The sequence below is a fragment of the Nematolebias whitei genome, chromosome 10, assembly GCF_014905685.2.
Source record: "Nematolebias whitei isolate Nwh7 chromosome 10, NemWhi1, whole genome shotgun sequence".
In the NCBI taxonomy this organism is placed as follows: Eukaryota; Metazoa; Chordata; class Actinopteri; order Cyprinodontiformes; family Rivulidae; genus Nematolebias; species Nematolebias whitei.
In genome coordinates this window covers 20,472,913-20,497,059 of record NC_056507.1, presented here as the reverse complement: position 1 = coordinate 20,497,059, position 24,147 = coordinate 20,472,913, and the positions used below count along the sequence as shown (strand labels likewise).

The following is a 24,147-nucleotide window of genomic DNA, read 5'->3' as shown; positions in this document are numbered from 1 at the left end:
TTATACTTTGTATTTAGGTTATTTTTCTGAGTGCTTAGGATCAGAATTAAATGGAATTGTAGGTTATAGTAACGTGTGTTCTGATACTGCCACTAGAGGGCACCAAAGTTTATCTGACTTAAATCGTCTGGTTAACATAGTTTCAAAAAGTTGGAGTAAAGATCCCACCGTGGACTGTGAAATCAGATAGAATTGAAAGATGACTGATAATAAAAAGTTGTTTTTTTTTCCTCAGTTGATATTACATATTAAAAACACAACTGGGTTGGGCGGCTGTGGCTGAGTGGTTAGAGCAGTCGTCCTCCAATGCAAGAGTTGGAGGTTCGATTCCACCAGCAGTCACATGCCAAAGTGTCCCGGGGCAAGACACTGAACCCCTCATTGCCTCTGATGTGTGTCCCATCAGTGCATGAATGTGATAAATCACCAAATAATCTTAGATCTAGTAGAGCGCAGTATGAATGGGTAAATGAGGGCACAGACTGTGTTGTAAGGCGCTTTGAGTATCTTGATAAGACAGAAAGGTACTATACAAGTACAGTCCATTTACCATTTACCATAGCTGTCATAAAAATATATATACACTAAATGTTTTAGGCAGTTTAATGTTAATCATAAGTGGATCATAAGTAAAAGACAACTGAACAACCTCTCATCAATAAGGCTTCTTTGGTTGAGAACTGAAAAGATAAAACATTTCAAGAATCCAGAAGTCCAGTTGTCTTCCACTGAACCAATTCCGATTGTCAGATCCAGTTTTAGCTTCTCTCCATTGGCTCCCTGTCAAATTCAGAGTAGAATTCAAAATCTTACTTCTAACCTACAAAGCTGTCAACAACCGAGCTCCATCTTATATTACAGATCTTATGGTTCCATATTTTCCTAACAGAGTACTTCACTCTCAGACTGCAGGTTTACTTGTGGTTCCTAGAGTTTCCAAAAGTGGAATGGGAGGAAGATCTTTCAGTTATCAGGCTCCTCTCTTGTGGAACCAACTTCCAGTTTCTGTCCGTGAGGCTGACACATTGTCCAGTTTTAATACTGGGCTTAAGACTTTCTCTTTTGATAAATCCTATAGTTAGAGTTGGTTTCTTATGCTGCCTTAAGCTTAGACGACAAATTGACCTAATTTTTAAAATGGATAGTTAGAAATGCATACATATGAATAGTTTTCATTTGATATTATTTCGATCTTAACATGTGATTCTGGCCCTGCCATTGTGTATCTGTTCCTCCTTCCTGTTCCTCTCAAACCCAGCCGGTCGAAGCAGATGGCCGCTTGTCCCGAGTGTGGTTCTGCTAAAGGTTTCTTCCTCATGAGGGACTTTTTCGTTTCCACTGTCGCCTTTAAACTTGCTCAAGATGAGAGTCTGTGATGGAGTTAAACTCAAAGCAGTCTGCTCCTCAGATAAATAATGTTATTAACTTATTTTTATGTACTGTATTTCAAATCAAGCAACCGACACGCCGTGTGGCCATGTTTTGAGCGGCCAACTTTTGAAAATCCACCTGAAATGTTGTATTCTAGGCCTCCACATTATTTTGTTGCAAACATCTGCACACATCCTTCTCACCTTCGGCAGCCACTCCCAGATTTAATCTACTGGAATAAAAATTTTAAATGAGGAGAACTAGATTTGGACCAGTTTTTCTATAAATGTCAGTCTTGTTTCGAGTTCGTAGTGCGCTCCCTTACTGATGTCCAACTACAGCTCTTGGGACATTTTAGACAGGTTTGAGATGTCCGTGACTAAATTAAGATGCGTTTGGTACGAGTTGTGACCATTTTGAGAAACACTTCGCCACACAATTTTTTTTTAAAACATGCTCAGAACTGAAAATTGAAACCCCTGCAAACATTTGAAGACATTTTAGAGCCTGTCTCACAAATGCTGTTCGCCAACGAGAGGTCAACAGTTGCAGTCCAGGGAGACACCAGCCTCAGCTGTCATTGTATCCTTGTTTTTGGCTTATTAGCTAAATGTATACACTTTAACCTGCAACAGTTGGCCTCACAAGTCTCTGCTGCTGATAGTTTGTGTCTGAACCTGAAAGGTTTGATAACCATTGGTTTAGAAAAAAGCTTTTCTTTCATAGTTGTTTGGAGTCATTTCATTGTTCAGTCAAAAAAGTCCCATATATTTTGCTTGCCATTAATAATTTTAACCTCTCAGACGTATCAGAATTTAGCTAAATAATTCCACAATGTTAGCCCTAATGAAAGTCTTACCGTCCTCCACATCGAAGGCATAGGAGGAGAGTCGTAGTGTTGTGCCACAGTAGTCACACTTGAAGCAGGTGCGATGGAAGAACTTCCCTTCTGCACTCAGCCTCTCCATGACGTACACGCGCCTTCGACAGAAGAAGCAGACGTCGCTGCCTCCGATGTTGGCTGGAAATTCTTTTCTTAGCGAGCCCTGTGGGAAGAGACAGAGATGAATCAGCATTTAAATTAAAACACAAACAGCGCGACGGAGGGGGTAGAAGGAAGAAGAACAGGGGGATTTTCAATAGGCACTATAGATGCAGGTCAGTCCTAATTACAAGAACACAAAAAGCCAAAAGGCTCTTAAACAGTCCAAACTGGAGGTGAACGATTAGCAAACACACACGCTGCAGCTAAAGTTAAACTGTGATTGATATGTTGCTTCATTTACCACACACAATTTTACACGACACTCAGGCAGGAGATGCTGTGATTTGTGCAACCACATGCCTTCTACCCTACGGACCACAAGCTTACCAAATCCCTCTGTTCAGGTACACGACTGGGCTTGGAATCTTCCCGAGACTGAAGCTGACTGGCTATCTGCTCAGCCAGCGTGCTAACTCCTCCCGTGTACATCCTGACATAGTGCTATCAACAACGTTAGAGGAAGAAAATAAGTGGAACAACGTTAAGAATAAAGGAAATGAATGGAAAAGAGAAGGAGGGGTGTGTACAGTCACAGTCAGTAGGAATTCCCATGTGTCAGTGTTTTCATGCTCGACTGATCAAACGTTAAGAAGTAGTCGCCTGACCCAACACAAATCAAGACAACAGCATCCTCATTTAGTCAAACAATTATTGAACACGTTCCAAAGTGCATTGATTTTCCAATATAGAGCATTATTGGATGTGGGGGACACCAGAAAAGCCAACTATCCCAGTATTTAGACAAGGACAATCTCTAGTAAATGAGTGCCATTGCAATAAAAGCTGCTCACTGAGTATTTATGTAAAGCAGTCGTGCTTTTTTTGTCCCCACTCATATGCACACACACAGCCGTTTTATTTATTATCACTGAATGAGGACCATAGAAATCCTGGAAAGCACCATTCAAATTCATCTAACACTTGAAGTCGCCAGACTGTAAAATGTTTTTTTCCAGATTTAATCTATACCCGGATTAGAATTTGTTTTATTAAACCTTGTTTACAGGATTTTTATTCTCTACACTAAAAGAATTAAGGCCAACTTTAGTATGAGCCACGCCTAAGCCATGAAAATAATTACTATAGATGGATCTGAGCACTTTTCCTCTGCTTTAATCCCACTGCACAGCTAAACTGTAACTTGGCCCCTGTGAGATCTATGATTGTCCACAAGGGAATTACACAAAATGAGATTCTTGCTGCCAAGCTAGTACTATCTCAAATAAAACTGTAATAAAAACTAGAGCTAAATAACTGCTGAGCTCTTACTGAAAAGCCTCCAGCTAAGAATATGTGATGTGTTCAAAGACACGATCATGCAGATTACTCACCAAAATATCAGTCACAGCAACAACAGTCAACAAGCTGCAAGTCAGTTTGTTTTATTTCTAAACCAGGTGCCAACTTTATCAAATCAAGTCTCAGGTGACTTTAGTAGTGATTTTTGCAGAAAACTGAAAAAGAAAAACCCAGTGCAGGTGTGGTGCGTCATCACAGCACTCCATTCCTTCCAGGTTTGAAACGACTACCTGTCTCAAGGTGTCAGAGGTGGAGGGGGGGGGATCGGGGGGGCTCTGGGCTCGGGCCAGGTGCCATTGTTCCATAAAAAAGCGTGAGGGTTTTTTCTTGAGCTCAAAAAGGAAAGAGGAAAGTTGTTAAAAGTTTAGTGGAGGGGCTAAAGCAAATTCATTTTGAATGACTTCATGTGATCGTCTGTTATATTTTGTCCCTATGTTTGTTAATTACTACCGTATTTTCCAGACTTTAAGTTGCACTTTTTTTCATAGTTTGGCCAGTCCTGTGACTTATAGTCCGAAGTGACTTATATACGTTTTTTTCTCTATTCATGACGCAACTTTTGATTGATGCATTTAATGTTCGTTCATACTGAACCAAAGAGTAAACAACATTTGCAGCTGCGAGAGGGCCCTCTAGGCTTTTGACAACTATATGTTGTTCCTCTTCTGCTAAAAACACCCACCACCACCAGCAGCCCATCTTCCTCCAGAGTGGGCGGAGTTGTTCAGAAGCGACACAGAGGAAGAAGAATTCAACGGATTCAGTGATGTGGAACGAGATCGGTGAATTTACCGGTAACTTGCTTGTCGGACTCGTTGGCTTGTTATGTTCATTAAGCCTGTTCAGGATCTCAGATATTTCACATTAAATATCTTTTCTTGCACTTTGTGAAATACATGTCTAAATAAATGTGACTTATACTCGGAAGAGACTTATATTAGGGCTGGACGATATGGCCAAAACTTTTATCACGATATATTTCTTAATTTCGGTCGATAACGATATAATTCGATATCGATATAAACAATATAAAAGCCTCAGAGAAACTGTACGAATAAATTAATGTTCACCTTTTATTTGTATTTAGCTTTCAATTTTTTTTTTTTAAATCACCGTCAAATAAACATAAAACTCTCAACTTTGTCAATATTAATAGTTTTAACTTTAAACAACAAGATAACCTAACTGCATGTGTTTCTCTCTTGATACAGCTGGGGGTGTTGTTTCAGGGACACGTTGGCTCAAACTTTATTGTGCTTCATCTTCTGGTTCTCAGCATATTCTATCAAGTGGAACAAGTTAGATGTGCTCCCACCGCTAGTTGGAACGACTCTCCGTTACATTTTGCAGCTGAAACCTGCAGTTTATCAAATCTTCCACACCGCCGAATTATTCTTTCCTCTCTTATCAATTATGTCATCGGCTTTCTCTTCACTTGTGAAAGCTTGTTCAGTCACATTCTGACGGTCTGACGGCAGATTTTCTGTTTGGGTTGAAACTGAAGCGGCCGCTTCAACCCGAACAGAAAAAAAATGTGTCAGCGAAACTGTAATCATATCGAAATATCAAAAATGTGCTTAAAACTCATATCACCGTTATTGAATAAAAGTATATCGTGACATATATCGATACCGAATTATTGTCCCGCTCTAACTTATTTTTTTATTTTTTTATCTTCACGAGGCATTTTTTGACTGATGCGACCTATTCTCCAGAGCAACGACTAATCCGGAAAATATGGTAAATGTATGATCAAAGACAAAATTAAATGTATCCTGTTGGTTAGGTTTATTGCTTCATAATTTAATTGTATATATATATTTTTCAATATCAATTGCAACTTGGATTTCAATGCCAACTAACAATCATTGATCAGCTTAGTCCATATGTCAAACATACTGGGTATACAAAAATAATTAAATTGGGACTCTTTAAAAGCTGAGCCCGAATACAATTCTATCAGAACTAATAATAACGGCAGGTATTAATAAGAAAGATTCACCTGTGGCCCTGCTGGCTTGCCTTCTAATTGAGAAGCAAGCTGCTCAGCTCTCTCCTGAATACTAAGCACAAATATAGGCAACTGGCCAGAGTCCAGAGGCCTCACTGGCTCCTGCAGAAAAATAATTGATTCAGTTACCAAAGGGCTTTAGATACATCTTTGTTTTTAGAAGCAGCTAACAATTATAAATGCAATCTCCATTACCGAGGCTGTTTATTTTGTCTTTGTTTTCAGAATCCCAGCGGACAGCATGTAATTCATGCAGTAAAGTAAGCCTGGGTAAGTAAACTCTGAAAGTGATGCCTTGCACAAAGTAAACAAAAGCGCTACAGACTTCTTGCAGAAACTACAGATTACACTTTGGATAAACAAACACTAAATCTAAAAAAGATGTCTGAATCAAGCCGTCTAGTGCGGCTGTGTTCTCATGACCATCAGCCAGCACAAGCCTAACCTTTCTGGAAACATCTGGAGAAGACAGCGGTGAAGCAGGGCTCGCGTTCAGTCCTCGGGACAAGCGCCACTGCTCTAAAAAGAAACGGGTCGGCTTTTTCTTCGGCTTCCGGAGGGGGGCAGAAGAATGGTTGAGAGGGAACATTATATTTAAAGAATCCTCACACAAATACCATCATTTCACTTGTGTAAAGGCTGCCAGAGATCATAGCCCAATGGCATGACAACATCCAGCTGTTCAACCATGGTGTTCACCTTTGGTGGCTTGTTAGGTTTGCTTTTAAACTTTGAGAGTAGGCGTTCTGCCCTCTCCTGTACACCAGGGATGTGGATGGGTCCTGGGTCAGTTAGGTGCAATGGCTTCCACTCCTGCCGAGGGAGCTTGAATGAGATGTTGCTCATGAATGTACTGCTTGTATTTAATCTCTGATATGTATTTAAACACAACTTATTGCAGAAAACACGTTCCAAACAGAAACAAAAGCAACAGTGACATGCATTCACTTCAATACTGTACCCCGTGTATCAGAGGCCTTTCATAATATTCAAGTTCCTCTTCCTCAGGAAGGATATTCTTTAATGCAGAAATAAGCAGACATGCACATTATAGAAATGAAGACTCTTTACAGAACATTTTACAGTTAAAAACGTGAGATGCTGACTATCAGAACCTCAACGTGTCTGACAATATGTTAAAAAAAGAAACCTGACGTCCCAGAGTTGACAGTAAGCCGTTACCCCCCAAAATACCAGTCAGCATGAAAACAAGCAGCACCTCTGATAATGACATTCACTACCCACTCACAGGGATGACGTAAACAACATTATAGAAGCTAAACTAAGAAGTAAACTCTAGGAAATGCAGCATTTTATTCATTCACAACACCCACTACAGCAGCCACATCGGAGGTACAGCGCCTGACAATCCAGGAGTGTTCAAAGAGAAACGAGATGGAGTGTGGGAGAGTATAGGGACACTAAAGAGGCCTGCGGTTGGTTTGTAGCTATAGGGAGACAAACAGACCAAAGACAGACTGACACCACACTTTATGTCACCTCTGAGTGCAGAGAGAGCGAGGAGGTGGACGAGGAGGAAGGGAGCAGAATGGTTTTCTTTGGGCAGCTTCGAGAGCCCGAGCTGGACATTTGGTCTGCACCACTTCTGGCCTTAAAATACGAGGAACAGGAACAACACATTCAGGAAACAATTGTGAAAAAAAGCTATACCTAAAATGGGAACAAATATTTTGAATGCAACTAATTTTGCACCGTTTGGTTTGAAAACCTGTGTCTACTGGGTTCAAAGAATAAAGTAGAAGGTGTAAAACTACAACACACTACACATCAACACTTAATTGTTCAAAAACTGCAAACTACACACACACACAATGTGAGAGGGAGCATATAAGGCAAAATGACAGACACAGCACAAATTGCAGGTGTGCTACTAAAAAACCTTAAACAGTTGCAAAAATACCAACTAATGCTAAAACTAGTCAACCACAGAGAAACTGTTAAAATAAATGAAACAAACCTATAATAATGCATAAAAACCTAAAATAAAATGTAGCTGTTTTGGATTTTTCATATAATTTCCAGGCTTTGTATCAATCTTTAGCCTGTTGACTCAGCAGCCGAAGACTTAATGTGTACTGCACAGAAACTGCAAACTAGCCATGACTTTAAATCCTTTCAAACGGGGAGTCTGAGGCTTAAAATTAATGTTTCCACAGCGGCATCTTAATCTGATGGGAAGAGAAAAAGGGCATTCAGAGCAAGGCAAACACACTGAGTGGTTAATTGTGGCGACTCTGCTGCTGATATGAAAAACATGACAAAAGTCAGGACTGGTGGCCAATGACTGATTTGTTTTAATGCATCCTAAAAATAAACTGAAGGTTTTTTTGGGGGGGTTTTTTTGTGATGTGATCAAATAAACTGAAGTTTAAATGCAGCATAGACAGGAAAGATGAATGAGGCTGCAGAATTGTGGGACAACATATAATATGGACACAGCCAGAAAAGATTAATCATAAAAACATAGAAAAATCCTCATATTCCGCTGATCAACAGGTATTAGGCCAAACTGGTTCTTTTATTGTTACTTTCAATGCACAGAAAACGTCTCCATTTATAAGTTTCTGAGATGTAAAGGCACTTCAGTATCTCTAACGGGAATGATCTGGATCTAAGGGGTGTTGAAGGGTTGTAGGAGTGGGAAAACTACCAAGCTAGCATAGCTAACCATACCTGTTCCCCTCTGTGGGGCATTGTCTGACATTTGATCATTTCTTTGTAGCGAATGCTCAGCTTCTCCTGCTGCTGTGTGCGTCTCTGAACCATGACAGAACAAGCAAAGGGAGACCATGACAGTGTAGCGCCCGCATGTCTCTTTCTCACACACAAAAGAAACACAAAGCCTCACAGGCTCGTGATTAAGAAGTTATACAATTGCACAGTTTTAGACATTGCCTACTGAATTAATCCCTATAAATTCAAGACAACAAATCTGAAGTTAGCCCTCAAAAAAGGGAAGTCGGACCAAGACTGGACAGGACAAACAAAAGCAGCTGGCTCTGCAGTGATCCTCCACAGGGACATACGGTTCAGGGGTGGGCAACGTTTTTTGCTTTTTCCCAAGGGACCAAATCAAGATATTGAAAACAATCAAAGGGCCTCATAGATAATAAAAATAAAAATAAAAAATCTTTAAAACATATATCCTAGAAGACTTTTGTCAGGCTTTTTCTTGTTGTAGCATAGTTAGCATGTTTAATAAAAATGTGTCTCCCCATTAATCTTTAGGATGGAAGACTCTGCAAATTTTATCTTAAGAAAATATCTTTGCTTAGCCTAAATATGCAAAATAAAAATTTTAATTAAAACACAAAAAATAAGTCGACTAAAACGATGGTTTTAGCTTTTTTAACCCAAAGGTTTTTGATGTATTTGTCCAAAGATGCTTAATTTAGATTTCCTTGAATTTCATTGATAAAATGCAGGTTTTCATCAACTTATTTAAAAGTTGTTTTTTTAACAATTATGGATATTGGGGGCTGGATAGAGATTGTTCAAGGGCCACTTTTGGCCCTCGGGCCATATGTTGCCCACGTCTGGGTTAGATGATCAGGTTAGTAGTTAGTTTCTAAATGGATAAAGTTTACCTTTCTCCATGCAGGCACAGGTGCCAGGCGCACCGGCTCATTCACAGGGTTTTGTGGAGGGCAAGGGGAAAAGAGGCAGTCGAAATTGGGCAGAGAATCCCCCTTTATGGTCAGGCAAAGATAGTGCCAGTGGTCAGTAAGAGGGACAGAAAAATCATGCAAGGCATCGTGAAATGGTCCAGGAAGGAAGATGAAGCCATGGAGAAAACAAAAAGGAAGAAAATCAGACGTGTGTTGTACCAAATGTAGACAAATAAAAGCTAAAAAACAAGACATGTCAAGATATCAGCGTGCAGTTGTAAGCTGTGACAGTTTTACATCACTAAGATATACTGAACCATTTGTCTGTAGAAACAAAAATATATATAAACCATGAGCGTAAGAAGATCTAACTGAGCAACTGTTTACCGTTTATAAATCGTCACAAAACGTCTTTGCAAACATTCAAAATCTTTACACTCAGGAAGTCGAAACTATCCGACTTTTGTTTCTGTAATCAGAACCAGTTTTTCAAAGACAAAGTTGTGAAACATAAAAAAAAAGCTGTTTTCTTTTCTTTCAGAATTGTTGTCCAAGGATTCAATAACCCATTTGTTCCTCACATCACCCAGTTGGACATCAGTAGCAAGGAAAGCAAAGCTCTGTGAACCAGCCAATCCCCTGCAAGTCTAGTCAGCACTGAGGCCGCCTACGACCCAGGAACAATACTCTGCTTGACCAACATTAGTATTCTGGACCTCAGCTCATTAATACAGTGGCCTACAGCTCGTCCACCATGACACAAGAGGCCCTGTAGCCCAGCATTAAAATGTGCATGTTTGTCAAAACTCAATGCAGGAAAAGTGAATCCCTTTACGATTGTCAAACTTTCTGAGCTCATACGACTAAAAAGTCGCACATCTTTTCTCTGCTATTTATCTTCATTTTTAACCAGCTGAAATGCCACAATTATGATTCATGAATGTTTCTTCCATACCTGTCTTTTGAGCCCTGTAGGCTGGGCTGGAGCGTTCTCTTCAAACTTGGCAAGTAGCTGAGTGGCCATGACCTTCACTTTGTTGTTGTTCCCTACAGCAGCGGTGTCCATTTTTATCTCAGAAGAAACAGCGGGTTTACACGGCCGGTCGTCGCGGCCTGTCCTGCATAATTCCTCCTGAGGAAAAGCAGCAAAAAGATCCTTTTTAAATAAAAAAAAGAGGCTAAATCTCTAGGTGGACTCGTCAGGTTGTTCTGGTAGAATGAATTGGCACAAGCCTCGTCAGCTTTGCTCGTCAGAACAACTCACATCTTCAGATTGACTGGTTTTCCGTCTTTTCCCCAAACCGTCCACATCCTTCTCCTTTTTGTCCTGTTAAAGACAAGTCACAAGTTATTGTACACTCAAGCATACCATTGAAGGAAAGGGAGGTTTATGTTGAAAGAATGATAACAAGCTTTTACAAACGCAGTTTTCTATTGCTGACCTTGGGGTTTCGCTTCCTGGAGATCGCTATGCTTTGACCCAACTTGCTAAAGAATGAGATGGGAGACTTTGTGCTGGCAATCAATGCAGCTTTCTCCTCTGGACTCAAGTTGTGGTTGTCTGAACACATATAACGGACATAAATTGAGAACTGTCACCAAAGAATTGCAATTATCTCAAGGTTATAAATAATAAAGCTTAAAAAAACATGTCATGAACAGAACAACCCTTCTGTATCACTGATTCTCACCTCCAGGTGGCACTATGTCCTTAAACATCTCATAAAACTGAGTGAGGTACATGACCATGGAGAGTTTGTCTGGCTCAACCACAGACGACATCTCCTTGCCTGTCATGCATGGCGAGATGCCAAATTCCTTCTCTGCCACGTCAAAAGCCAGCTGGTTGTTCCTCTCGTGGTCTTGCTCATCCAGAAAGTCAAAGTCACTGAAGAATGAAACACAGGAGAAATCAAGGATGGAGCAGAATAGTCGATGCTCAAAATCACAACAAAAACGTAGACTAGCAAAACTGACTTATCGGTACTTGTTTCAACTGGATCATGTTTATTTTATTATTAATTCATCTAATCTTAATCACAAAGGCTTCCTTAAATATTCAGTATCAGCACATTTGCTCCATACTTTTGACTATTTTTTTTTATTTGAAAATATTCTAAACTATTTTAAGGATGAAAAACAAAATGGTATTTACTTTATAATCATTTATGTACAATTGACAAAGAAAGTAGAACATATCATTGACTGCCATATCTGAAATGAATGCCAAGTAAACATAAAATAGACACAAAGTAAAAAAATTAAAAAATAATAATAGTTTTTGCAAATCCAACACTGAAGCTTTGTTTTGGTCTCCATCAAAAAATGTCCTGTTCTCAATCTGTTTAACACTAGATTATTAAGCAATTTAATAACATCACCAGCCCTTCTTGGTTTATAGGGTTGAAAAAAAAAAGAATAACAAGACTAGGGATGCACGGATCCACTTTTTTCACTTCCGATACCGATACGTGATGTTTAATGTTGACAGATATCGATTCGATATTGATCTAATACAGAAAAACAGTGCTGAATTAACTTAAAACATTTGAGTTTTAAACGCAGACATAACTGTACTGAATTACAAATTGATTGAAAACTCTGCACCAGTACAGCAAACACACCAGTAGCTTCACAAGCTTGGTCAAACATGTAAAAACAACACCATCAGTGCAGTTATGAGTATAACATCCAGTGTAAAATAAATAATAATAAAGATACTAAAACTGACAAAAACAAAGATTGACAACCTTGGTCTAACATGAAAAAAATAAACTTCAACAAACCTTTCCAATGGTTCAGTAATTCTAAATATAATGTAAAATAAATAATAAAGGAGCTGAAATAAGAGGAAAAAACAATGGCTTCACTAGCTTGGTTGGAAGGTATTAAAATAAACAGCAATCAGCTCCTGTCCTTATGGATCGGTCACATTGTCGATACTCGATCAAGAATTTTTCGAAATCTATACCAATATTGATACTAGTATCGGTTCGGTGCTGCCCTGCCAATATCCAATCAAGAATTATTTTATTTTTTTTACATTGTACCGATACCGATACTCATATCGGATCGGTGTATCTCTAGACTGTACCAAGTAACGCAGCAAGTTTTATTAAACATGAGCAATGTGCTCAAAATCCCAAGGAACTGAAAGAAACCTACAAGACCAAGTGATAACAGTCACCAAACCTTAAAACGTTATACACAAATAATACATTTCTCAGATGCTAAAGCATTTTTTTTCTAATTACCTAGATCTAATCCAAATGATCTGCTGTGGAACCAAGATTAACACCATCACTAATGACGCACTCTTTACAGTAGGTTATTGTAAACTTTGTGGAAGACATTACTCACAAAGTCATTAAACTCCAGCTTAAAATGCTATTACCTGCCTCATCAATACATCTCAACCTCAAAATAAATCAATTTAAAAGCATTGGCATTAGAAGATCACATCAGTTATCAGTGAGATCTTCATTTAACCCCTCCGTAAGTATCGGCCTTTTACGTGTGTACACATTAAGATGGTTTTGCTCTACCTCCTCTCATTACTGTCTCTGATCCTCCAATCATCTGGCCAATCAGAGGTGGCAGAGTACTACTGCTGCACTGCTCTGTAAAGGTCAGCTAGGACTGAAACACTAATAGCAGATAATGTTGAATTCCATAAAGCCTCCAGAGGGTAATAAACTCCATTAGACAGAGCAGATGGAGACTGCATTGGTAATAGCATATAAGATGGTAAGGAGCGTGTTTATATGTGGGTGCATTGGAGAAGAATGGCGGATATAAAGAAGGCTCCCTCAAGGGACCCAAGGGACTGTTAGTTGTCACCTCATTTACAGTGATATACTGTCCAAAATCAAAAGCCCAACTGGACCATAAAAATAATTTGCAACAAACAAGCACATAAACAGAGCCAGGCAGTCATTTCAGGCACAGTAGCAGACCTAACTCTGTCTCTCAAACCACTATGGGACACACTCGGCAAACATTTCAACAGCACACTAACAGCCAAAACGAAACGAATAAAAATCAAATAAACTCTGCTGTCTATACATGTGAGCTCTACAGGTTGTGATTCTGATACTCACATGAGATCCGGTCTGTATCGGTGAATGAGGGCACACAGTGCCAAGCCACTCTTCCAAGACATAGTTAGATCCATCACATTAACATTCCTGTACCCTTCTGTTTGTCTCTGGCACCAGTTGAGCAGTTTACTGGATCGAGCAATGGATTCTGTTGTGTGCATAAAAGAAAAGAAAGGCTCAATGTTTAAGCAGTGCTTTGAATGGGAGTTTGATTTAAAATTAAAAATAAATATGAACTGTTCTAGCGTGGCAATACATGGCTGAGCATAAGAATATAGACTGTTGTCATCCATGACTTTCACATTAATTATTAGTACCAGCTTTAACCCAGCCATTAAAAACATTATAAACTGTGATGGAAAATGTTTTGCCAATGTAAAGAGAACAAAAATCCAAACAAGTTAGAAGATGCAGAAATAATAAGAAACATTATTTTTCTAAAAGTCAAATATATCAAAGACAAAAAAAAAAGAACTGAGTGGGTTAGTGCACGCAAAGGACATTTAAGCTGCACAATCAGTCCATCCACAAAGTTCCAACATTCCACAATTACTTTAATTTAACTTCTTCATTTAGCAGACAATATTTTAAAACTGTTAAAACTATTAGAGAACCCCAAAAAAGCAACACCATGCATTTGGACTTTATGTTACCTTGCAACTGTTTGTCAAGCAGGTAATAGTCTGGAGTAAAAATAATTCATTATTACTACATTACGGTCAATCCTACACTGATTGTTCAGCATTAAGAGGTGGTATGAATCAGTGCACAGGCCTAATCCCAATTACCACACACAAATATTAGAGAGGGTGCCTGTTGAGAAGACGAGTGCTCGGACCTGTCACTATCAAATACGTGCACACAGGCTCTGATGTGGACTTGTAATTAATAACAATTTTATTAAAACGGAAACAGGATTGTCATGCCACAAACAAATCACTAGCAGATTTTGAGTAACTGATGTTGTTATATATTTTAGGAGGGGGGAGTTTTTTTTTTACTTTTGTAATTTTAGGAATTCCCTTTAATGCTAAATGAATATCACAGAGTGAATAATGCAGATAAAATACCTCATTATGTAGAGGTTTAACACCTTACTATACTTTTGTCCCCCAGTCTGCAACATTACAAGTATGTAACTAGTTTATTTTTTGGTCATGTTTAATTAGGGCTTGAGGTGGAGATTAGGATTAGACCATTGTCTTCTTTTCTCTTTAATAATTAGTATATACGAACCATTCCTGGCCAACTTTGGTGTTGACGAGTTGATCACGTTCTCAATTTCAATGCAAATTTCTCGGCGCTCTCCAGTGTCAAAGAGATGCCTGACCTGAAAAATGAACAATATAACAACACATGTGACACAAAAGATACTTTATTCTTATCAAGAACAAAACTAGTGAAAATCAAACAACAGCAAATGTTGCATCCCAAATCTAACAAGGTTGAGTCAGGTCCTCTGAGGACCTGACTCAACCTTGTTAGATTTATCTACTTCAATTAAAGAGCATGCGTCAGGACGTTACATCCCAAAGTTTGATTACTATGTCTATTTTTAATTTGCAATGACTAGAATATAAAATAAGCCTTGTGGTTTGTGACCACTCATGCTCACCTGACTAGGCCTGAGGAAGTTAAGGCTGATGTTTGGGTAACGTGTGGTGGGATCCACGCTGTACTGGCTAAAGTTCTTACTGACATTTTCTGGTGTCGTCTGAGGCAAAAGTCGGTATATGCTCTCCCTAAAACACAAAGTGACAGATTTAAATGTCTTTCCCAGTACAAGAAAGGTAAAGTATGTCTGAAGTAAAAAAAACACACCATGGAAACCCATTAACAAATCATTAACATTACGATCACAAAGCACTGTAAAGTACTACAGAACAATGGAGTCACATTCCATTCAGGCCTTATGAGAGCTTCTTATCCTATTAGTACTAGGTGAGGTGGGACAGATGCTTTAAATTGCATATGGCCACAATTCCTAGTAAAGCACTTAGAGATAAAAGGGTGTGCCTGAAGAGAGAGATTAAACATGTGTGATTGTGCATGAGTGTATAAATGTGAGTACAAGAACAGAGTGAAACTCAGTGTGTGCATCAGTGATTCCACATTATCACCTCTCAGCTAGAACCTCTAAAGGGGTTTTTCCTTGGGCCCAACTCTTCACCATCCAGCCTGAGTCCATGGCTGCCAGGAAACCTCGAGCGATGCCAGTGCCCATGGGCCAGAACGGCTGAAGACAAGAGCCAACACCACATTCAATAATCAAATATGACCACAGCCATGAGAAAAAGGACATTATAAAAGACCACAACATAAACTTTAAATATTCAGCAATAGTGTTAAAACAATCTGCACCTCCAGCAAGCTGTCACCCACAAGCGCCACCAGTAGTTTGTGGCCATTGCGTTGGCGCACCATGGCAGCGTTCTCCGAGGCATACATGCAAGTGAAGTCGAACATGGCGACATCGGGCTGGCCATAATGGTTGATGGCAAAGTCGAGTGTAGGCAGCTGGTGGTTGGTGGAGAAATCTGCAGCCTCACATGCGTAGGACAACAAGGCAGCCTGGTCCACGTTAGCTCTGGACAGGAGAAGCTCAGTGTCTGCATAGTCCTACATGTGAAAGAGGACAGAAAGCAGGATTAGAGGTAGCACTAACTGCTAAATTAACTGAAGCAATGGGGTCTGCAGCTGCATATCTTGTGGTCTGAAGGAAGAACAAGTTTAAGTTTTCTCTAACGTACTGCCAAAAGAGTTTCATGAAGCTCAGCTTGGTAATTATTGTACAACCTTGGTAGCACACCAACAAAAGACAATCTACCTTCAACTCTGTCTTGATGGTATGGATTACAGTAGACAACGGTTTCATCGCCAGTCTCAAAGTCTAAATCACTGGCACAGAAATGAACTGTGCTGGGTTCTTTTTGACACATCAAATCACTGCATGCTTTAAAAATAATGTTTTCTTAGAGGGAGGTGAGCAGCACATCCATCCTCAAGCAGAAGGACTCTCCTTCCACCTCAGCACTGTTAGATGAATGCGAGGGTAGGGGAATGAACAACAGGAATTAGTGATTTTTTTTTATTTATTTGTGGTGCTGCCTTGAGCTTTCTGAAAGGCTTCTGTTCTGCTCACCCTTCCACCCCTCCTTCATTTCTTTCCTGGAGTTATTTTCATAGCTGTGAAAAGATTTGTCTAGCTGGATGTATGGTTTTACATGTAACAGGAGGGAAAGCTGTCTGAAAAACACCACTAGTATAAGACAAGCCCAAGGCATCACAGCGCACCTTTGCTTATGACTGCACATGAAGACAGACATTTAAAAAGGTCTTTCCTGTTTCCTGTGGAAAGTGCCCAGCAAAAGGAAACTAGTGTATATAATGTGGACACAAAAACTCAACGAGTTGGCAGTGTGTTTCTGAACACCGTTGGCTTGGTTAGGCCATTAGGCTAATGCTGGGCAAAATCACAGAGAAGAAAAAGCTGAAATAATGAAGAGCTTTTTGGTTTGGGTCGGAGTGGGTAAAAGTCCAACATCTTTGTTATTATGATCATCTCTGCATATATGGTAGATATAACCTTTACATGAACTACAGTAACATAAAAAAATGAGATTAAACAGTTTTTTTTCTTCTTTCAAACACACAAAGAAAACACCATGCTGGGATTTGGGCTTTGATCACTCACACGCAGAATGACTCCTTTCTCCAACAGGCTCTGTTTTTTGGCAGTCATCACAAAGTAATGTGTGTCATCCTTGTAGTAGACAATATTTTCCAGGTCAATACCTAAAAAGAGCAGGTATATGTAAAAAAAAAATGTTTTGTTACACAAGAAAAACCCTGTCCTTTTCCTTAATGCAGCAGCACCCAGTTTTGTCATCATTTGGGAACAAAAGCAGTAATTAAGGGATTCTAAGCACATAACAGAAGCCCCAACAACATTGTAAAGTCAGCAAAAAAATGTGGACAACTTGGCCTCAAACCTAAGCACTTTAATTGGGTGTGCTAACTAATACAAACTGTGATATAAAGTACACGTTATTTGTCCTATTTACCTTTATTTTTTGACCTACATTGTTTACAGGAAACAGATGAATAGCTTACAACACAAAAACCCTGGTGTGATAAAAACAATAAAAAAATGTTGGCACTGTGTACAAACAGTACTGCAGATGTAAAAAATGTGGCCCTTTTGGCTCTTCCAGGTGTTTTTAAAGAAATTTGGAAGAATCCTTTCTGCCTGAGTGAAAATAATGAGTGAAGTTAAAATTCCCAACTGGTTTCAGTCCCTGCTACTTGCACAGCTGGCGCTTTGCCACCGTCTCAACTCTCATCGGTACTGCACCACTGCGCACCAGTTAAGGGCCTGTCCATTGCTGGTACCCACCCCCAATCAGCTTGGTTTACATTTATTTTGAAGTTCCAAGTGGACTGCTCCGAGGTGATGGTTTTGACGTAAGCAGACAGCAGCCGTCGATTTGCTAGCGGAGTTACATCACCGGATGACCTGCCCAGCAATAACGACTAAATTTTCCTCCCTGATCATTGCAGAGCGTGGTTTTAGTTAGTTAGTTTTTTCTCGTTTCTAGTTCAGTATGGAAGCTCCAAAAGCAGTGTTGTGGACCAATGACAAGGTCCAGACCTTTCTGTCTTTACTGGTGGATCAGAGAACTCGGCGCGAGCTGGAGGCCGTTAAAAGAAACCACCCGCTCTGTGATGACTATTCTGCCCACAGAGCAGGGAAACAAGTCAAAGTGGCAATTCACCTACACCTCAGAAGAACCGATAAGACGAGGACCGACTTAAGTTGCACTTATCAATGTCAAGCAGCTTATATATACCATTGAGCCACTTCTACTGGCAGTGATGAAGCACAGCAGAGAGGAATGTGGAGGAACAAGTAAGCAGTCTCAAAAACTACAAAGTTCTGCTTTAAAACAAAGATAAAACTAAAATCCTTCCATGGCAATGACGCAGGATGAAGCTGACATACCTGTTGCCTCCCTGAGATCCTGAAAGAACTTCTGATTAAAGATAAAGGCCACGCCGCTGATCTCCTCAACTTTTGCCTCTGCCGTTGTATTCCTGTTGATGAAGTTAGCAGTGATCGCAATAGCCAGCTTTCCCCGGAACTCCTTACGGCGAAATCCTGTGGAAGCAGAGACGGCTTTAAGCTCAACAACAAAGGCTCGTGACTTCAAACTTTTAGAGCACGCATTCAAAACACTGTTGACAAAAGGTAAACACTCAAACCGCAAAATTAGATCATCCCACCAACAATATTTGCTTTCAAAACATATCAAACTTCCTGCATGTTTTTTTTTTTAAATGTAACCAGATGTTCAACATCTGGACAACATAAACCGTTTTTGGTTTTTCACACTGTGTGAATGCATCTTAAGGTTACTGGGTATCTCGGGAGCACAACTTCCTTTTATAGACGCAACTATTGGTAACACAGATGAGGATTATAGATCTACTCCACAGGGCTCTTTTTCACAGTGTGGCAGGGTGGGAGGCCCCAGTACACATAAAGGAAACAAACAGCCAATTCACTAATTCCTATTCTGCTGCGCCAGGAGAGTAAATACTCTTTGAAGTTCAGTGTAGCAGCTAGGCACAAACAAACATATGCACAGATGTATTCTTTCATACATGAGGAACAGTGTGAGGTCAGCTATCCGTCCACAGCTGTATACCAGTGACATCATAATCATTCTCAGTGAGCGCCGTCAGCTTAGAAAAAAAACAAACGTTTTCATCGTTTCCTTGTTTAATCAATTAAAAAGCATTACTAATGCTTTTCTTTTTCTCTGTGCATGAAAAACTTGCCTGGTAGTGTGTTTCTCCTTCCATCTGCTCCAATGATGACATCAAACTCCAATTCACTGACAGGGTGTGTCCTGGGGTGGACCTCAGCCCTCCAGCCTATCCCTGAGAAAACACAGCACATGTAACCAGACAGAAATGTATCCACAGAGCCAAGCTTACAGAGTCTGTACAGTAGACAGCTCTTTAATAAAACAGATAATCCTTCTTGGTTTATGTTTCGTGAACTCCCCTGGAAGAACTTTAAGTCACTTACTCTCACCTTGCTCTTCAGGGGGTTCAATAAGGGCCTTAAACTCTACATTAACGTGGATCTCAATGCCCAGCAGAAGAGCCATTTTTAACAGCATTAGCTGAAGCTGACGAATACCTACAACACATAAAAAACATTAAAAAGTGTTTATGCCATTAAACAGCTAAATATTTTAATGCCTCTTCTTATATGCAACAAAAAAGTATGGTAATATTTTATCCAACGTGTTAGTAATAAGAACAAAGTATGATGTGTACTCACTGATATGGTCAATAGCACCAGCACAGAACTTTCCATAGAATTTCTTGGCCCCAAGGCCCCTGAGATCTTGGATGGTGAAGGGCCAAAGGTGCAGCACATTGTTTCTGGAGAAGGCATCTCTCTTCTCCAGAATGACCACTTTGGCCCCCAAAAAAGCCAACTCTATGGCTGTACGCAAGCCACATGGCCCTGAACCGATGATCAGACACTAAAAACAGACACGTGCATGATACAGAAATGTTTAATACATATGTCAGTCGTGCACATACAAATAGCTTTCAGTCCTTTTTCAAAATAAAGCAAAGTAATAATATAGATTGTTCCAATGCATTCAGTTCTACAAATAAAGTTTTACATTCAATGAGAAAGCACAATATTTTAGGGGACAAAAAGACCCATAACTAGCATGATATTGAAGAAAAAAGTCAATAGACAGTTGAATGTAATAATTAAATGATACAATGATTAAATTAAACATTTTTAACAGTGTTAGCATGGGCAGTTTATAAGCCATATTCTCTTCTTTTTTTGTTATCTGCACGTAACAAATGGTCATGGCCTAGTCAAGATGTCTTTTTAACAGAACGTGTCCTTGTGTTGTCCTGTCTTTGCAATTCCGTCTGGTTGGTAAACATGAGCGTCACATTACATGAGTCTTAGACACTGTGGATCTCATTTTTTATTCTGCTGGCTCTTACTTGGAAGAGGAGCCCCAACCAAGCCACCTGTTGAAGCTTTAGATGAATTATCAAGTTTCATATGATGACGGATTACCTTTATGTTGGCACAGGCACGTCCCTTCTTGTACTCCTTCTGGCTGGCCCGCTTATCTAACTTTGCCCAGAGTGCCTTTGCCTTCCAGTAGTTAAGTTTGGACTTGAGCTTGTGATAGAAGAGCTTGTGCTCACTGGGCTTGACTTCCAGATGTTCACAGAGCTCCTGGAAGGCCTTGAGTATGCCTTTGCATGTGGTTGCCTGGACAAAATTGTCAAACAAGGCATGGGATTGATTCACCCCATCTCCTCCAATTGCACCAGTACCTCCATCCCCCATGGTCCAGACTCAAGAAGGGCTTGGAGGGCCCTTCACCCCACCCTAGGGCAGGGGGCTTTGGGTCCAGCCCCAGCCCTGTAAGAGCCTCTCTCTGGTGGAGGGCTTTAACTTCCAGCCTCAGGTATCTTCATCCTACCAGAGATAAAAAACAATAAATCACAAAAAAGAACTGGTCAGAAAGCAAACTTACAAGACAACTTTTGAAGACAAATTATGACAACATGGTTCCAATAAAAGGGCAGCACGATGGTGCAACTGGTAGAGCTGCTGCTTCTCAGTGAACAGGTTACCCTGGTTCAAATCCCAGTCCGGGGGCCTTTCTGGGAGGAGTTTGCATGTTCTCTCCGTGCATGCATGGGTTTTCTCCGGGTACTCCGGTTTCCTCCCACAGACCAAAAATATGCATGTTAGGCTGACTGGTAATTGAATTGTACCTCGGTGTGAGTGAGAGTGAATGGTTATTTGTCTCGATGTGTCCCTGTGATGGACTGGAGGTCTGTCTAAGGTGTCCCCCACCTCTCGCACAGTGATGGCTGGACAAGTGCACCAGTGTCCCCGCAATTCAAAAAGGAAGAAGCAGGTAAAAGATGATGGATGGACGGATGGATGGATGGATGGATAGATGGATATTCATTCAACCTTTATTTAGACAGGTTAATCCCATTGAGCCTCGAGGACTCATTTACAAGAGAGACCTGATTTCAACAAAGAATGATGACAAGAATGGACAACAGCGACAACAATAAACAGTTATAAAAAGTGGATGTATGGATGTATGGATGTATAGTTGGATGGATGGATGGATGGATGGATGGATGGATGGATGGATGGATGGATGGATGGATGGATGGATGGATGGATGGATGAAATAAAAAAAGAGCATTTAAAAATGATGCCAATATCAAGTACTCAATTTGAAATGGCTTATGAAGGTACATCTTTATCTGCAAATGTTAATCAATAAACATATTGTTTAAAAGTACTTTCACATAATACTTCAGGCTGGGACTAAGACTGTATTTGTTCATTTTGGTGTGATTTCAGACTGGACTGAGGCAACATGGGGGGTTGATGCCACTTTTGCACCTTTGTGCTGCCAAGCAAGGTAATAGCAGAACCGTAACAGTTGACATGTGAAAAGGTAAGCAGCTTAAGAATGTGATGTAGTGATGACAGTCTGTGTCCAAATGTGAACGCAGTCTGTGGAAACCACATGAATGAGCAGTTTAAAAACCTAGAAAACAATAAGCAGCTTAATTAAAAAGCAGATAATGACAGACAGTAACTTAACATTTAGTTCACCACAAATGGTTAATAATAATAAATGGTTTGAGAGATGTCCATCACTCATTTAATGTGAAGGGCTCCACCACAGCAGTACAGCTGAATCAGCTTTTGATTTGCACCAGATAATTTTCAGCCTTGACCACCGATAGCTGGCCCAGCACACAAAAATCCAATACTTCTCCTGTCAGTGAATGTAGTCACTAGGAGAAACCCATATCTAGCAAAGCTAACTGCAAAAATGCCCCTAATGACACTTATACAAAATGCTGCAGTCAGTTAAAATGTCAGCAGTGATCAGTTGTCCTTGTTATACTAAATGGGGAATAAAAAATAGGGTAGATCTACATGATGCTCAGTGGATCCTCTTACTCACACATGATGTTGTGTCTATTTTTAATGTTTATTAATGGTTCTTCAAAGCACAAAGAATGATTGTGTGTATAAAAATCAACAAATGACTGAACAATCTAACAGCTCTAATATTAGGTAAGAGCCCACTTATAAACCTCACCAGGTATCTCACTATGAAAAGCACTTTCAGCCAGGCCTGATCAATCATGGAAACTCCTACCACCAAGTCTATCACTGACAGTACAATCATGTGTTCGGCAACACGACACGATAGGTCATTAACACTGTAGTGAGCTGCAGTGTTGAGTGAAAGCTTTTCCGTCAGTTTGTCAACCAGCATTTTAATCCATCTTCAGCACTTTCAAGCACCAGACAGAGTCTAGGCACAGGATCATGAAAGCAATCAACCCCAATCAAACAAAACACAAATCCACAAATTGAAGGTCTGGCCAGCAGTAAGAGAAATGTAAAATTTCAGATTATATTTAAAGTTTAGTGTACTTCACTTTACTGTCTCTTGAAGGAGCCATATTAATATTAGTAGCATGCTCTGACATGCAGCAATTTCTTACGTTTTCAACTTTTTATTCCTCAGGGAGACAAGACCGTTCATGCTTTCTGGCATGTGTAGCTTTGTTAATAAAAATGTAATGCCTTGACGAGTTTTGAGCTTATTTTAATATCTTAAACCGTCTTTAAAATTCACATTAAACCACCTACATGTCAGTACAAAGGTAGATACGAACAAAGAAAGATAAATAAAACAATGATAAAAAAAAATTAAAAACCTGTGACGACAGGTAAAAAAATTATAGTCACTGCTGGGGAAAGATGAGGTTCATTTGCTGCTAAATCTTTGGCAAGTAGCAGCTCTGCTTTGCATTAGTTCCCCAAAGAAAAAATGCAGAAACTTGCCTTGCTTGTCTAAAGTTCAGAGTGGCTTGACAAATTTAATTATTTTATTCAAGTTTACTTCAGCAACTGCTTTATGTGGGATTCAACGTAAAGTCAATTAATTAATGTTCATAAAATAAACTATTGACTAATTAAAAAAAACATCACTTTAGAGTCAATAGATGAGCTAGCGTTTATTCGCACGGAATTAGTTTTACCTATGGACCCCGTGTAACAAATAAATTACTCCCAACGTCTGCTTATAATGTGGCGCATTCGCTCGGGATAACCGAAGCCTGAGATTTAGCTGAAATTTACAGACATCTTCTGGTTATGATGTTAACACGCTGCGTTGTCACGACCAAGCCAGTCCATATAATGTGCTTAATGTGCGGGCTGGGACAGTCTCAGGCTTTGATGTGGTTTTACGAATCAGCACTAAAGAAAACTAAAGAATGCACAATATAAAATTGTGTTAATCTACTTGTTGAAGAGGAGGCAGGTCCGACCGGACGGTTTAAGAGGTAAAAAAAAATCCACGGTAAGCTCAGATGGACAGCTGTCACGGGCCGTGCACGTGAGCGGCCGCTGACCCCCCAGTTGAAATGGACTTGCAACCTTTCAAGGGTGTCCCTCGCCTCTCGTACAGTGATGGCTGGACATGGGCACCAGCAACCCCCGCTACCTGTAGGAACAAGCGGGTAACTAATAATGGATGGATGGATGGATGGATGGATGGATGGATGGATGGATGG

At 39.9% G+C, this 24,147-nt stretch overlaps 1 protein-coding gene across 1 annotated transcript in view; it reads right to left on the bottom strand.

Moving 5' to 3' along the window:
- Positions 1-20,955, bottom strand: part of mical3a (microtubule associated monooxygenase, calponin and LIM domain containing 3a) — a 53,756-nt gene extending 32,801 nt beyond the window's left edge. The window contains exons 1-25 of the mRNA XM_037683446.1: positions 20,582-20,955; positions 19,808-20,015; positions 19,550-19,663; positions 19,297-19,398; positions 18,458-18,613; positions 17,150-17,250; positions 15,817-16,074; positions 15,576-15,691; positions 15,071-15,197; positions 14,692-14,785; positions 13,456-13,603; positions 11,047-11,243; positions 10,798-10,916; positions 10,620-10,682; positions 10,311-10,487; positions 9,335-9,436; positions 8,421-8,504; positions 7,227-7,337; positions 6,688-6,744; positions 6,426-6,539; positions 6,172-6,276; positions 5,718-5,828; positions 3,946-4,047; positions 2,744-2,857; positions 2,231-2,417 (exon numbers count right to left, since the gene is read on the bottom strand). Of these exons, the coding sequence (XP_037539374.1) occupies positions 2,231-2,417; positions 2,744-2,857; positions 3,946-4,047; positions 5,718-5,828; positions 6,172-6,276; positions 6,426-6,539; positions 6,688-6,744; positions 7,227-7,337; positions 8,421-8,504; positions 9,335-9,436; positions 10,311-10,487; positions 10,620-10,682; positions 10,798-10,916; positions 11,047-11,243; positions 13,456-13,603; positions 14,692-14,785; positions 15,071-15,197; positions 15,576-15,691; positions 15,817-16,074; positions 17,150-17,250; positions 18,458-18,613; positions 19,297-19,398; positions 19,550-19,663; positions 19,808-20,015; positions 20,582-20,860 (3,346 nt within the window). The 5' untranslated portion in view covers positions 20,861-20,955. The remainder of the gene's footprint in view (positions 1-2,230; positions 2,418-2,743; positions 2,858-3,945; positions 4,048-5,717; positions 5,829-6,171; positions 6,277-6,425; positions 6,540-6,687; positions 6,745-7,226; positions 7,338-8,420; positions 8,505-9,334; positions 9,437-10,310; positions 10,488-10,619; positions 10,683-10,797; positions 10,917-11,046; positions 11,244-13,455; positions 13,604-14,691; positions 14,786-15,070; positions 15,198-15,575; positions 15,692-15,816; positions 16,075-17,149; positions 17,251-18,457; positions 18,614-19,296; positions 19,399-19,549; positions 19,664-19,807; positions 20,016-20,581) is intronic.
- Between the last annotated feature and the right edge of the window lie 3,192 nt (positions 20,956-24,147).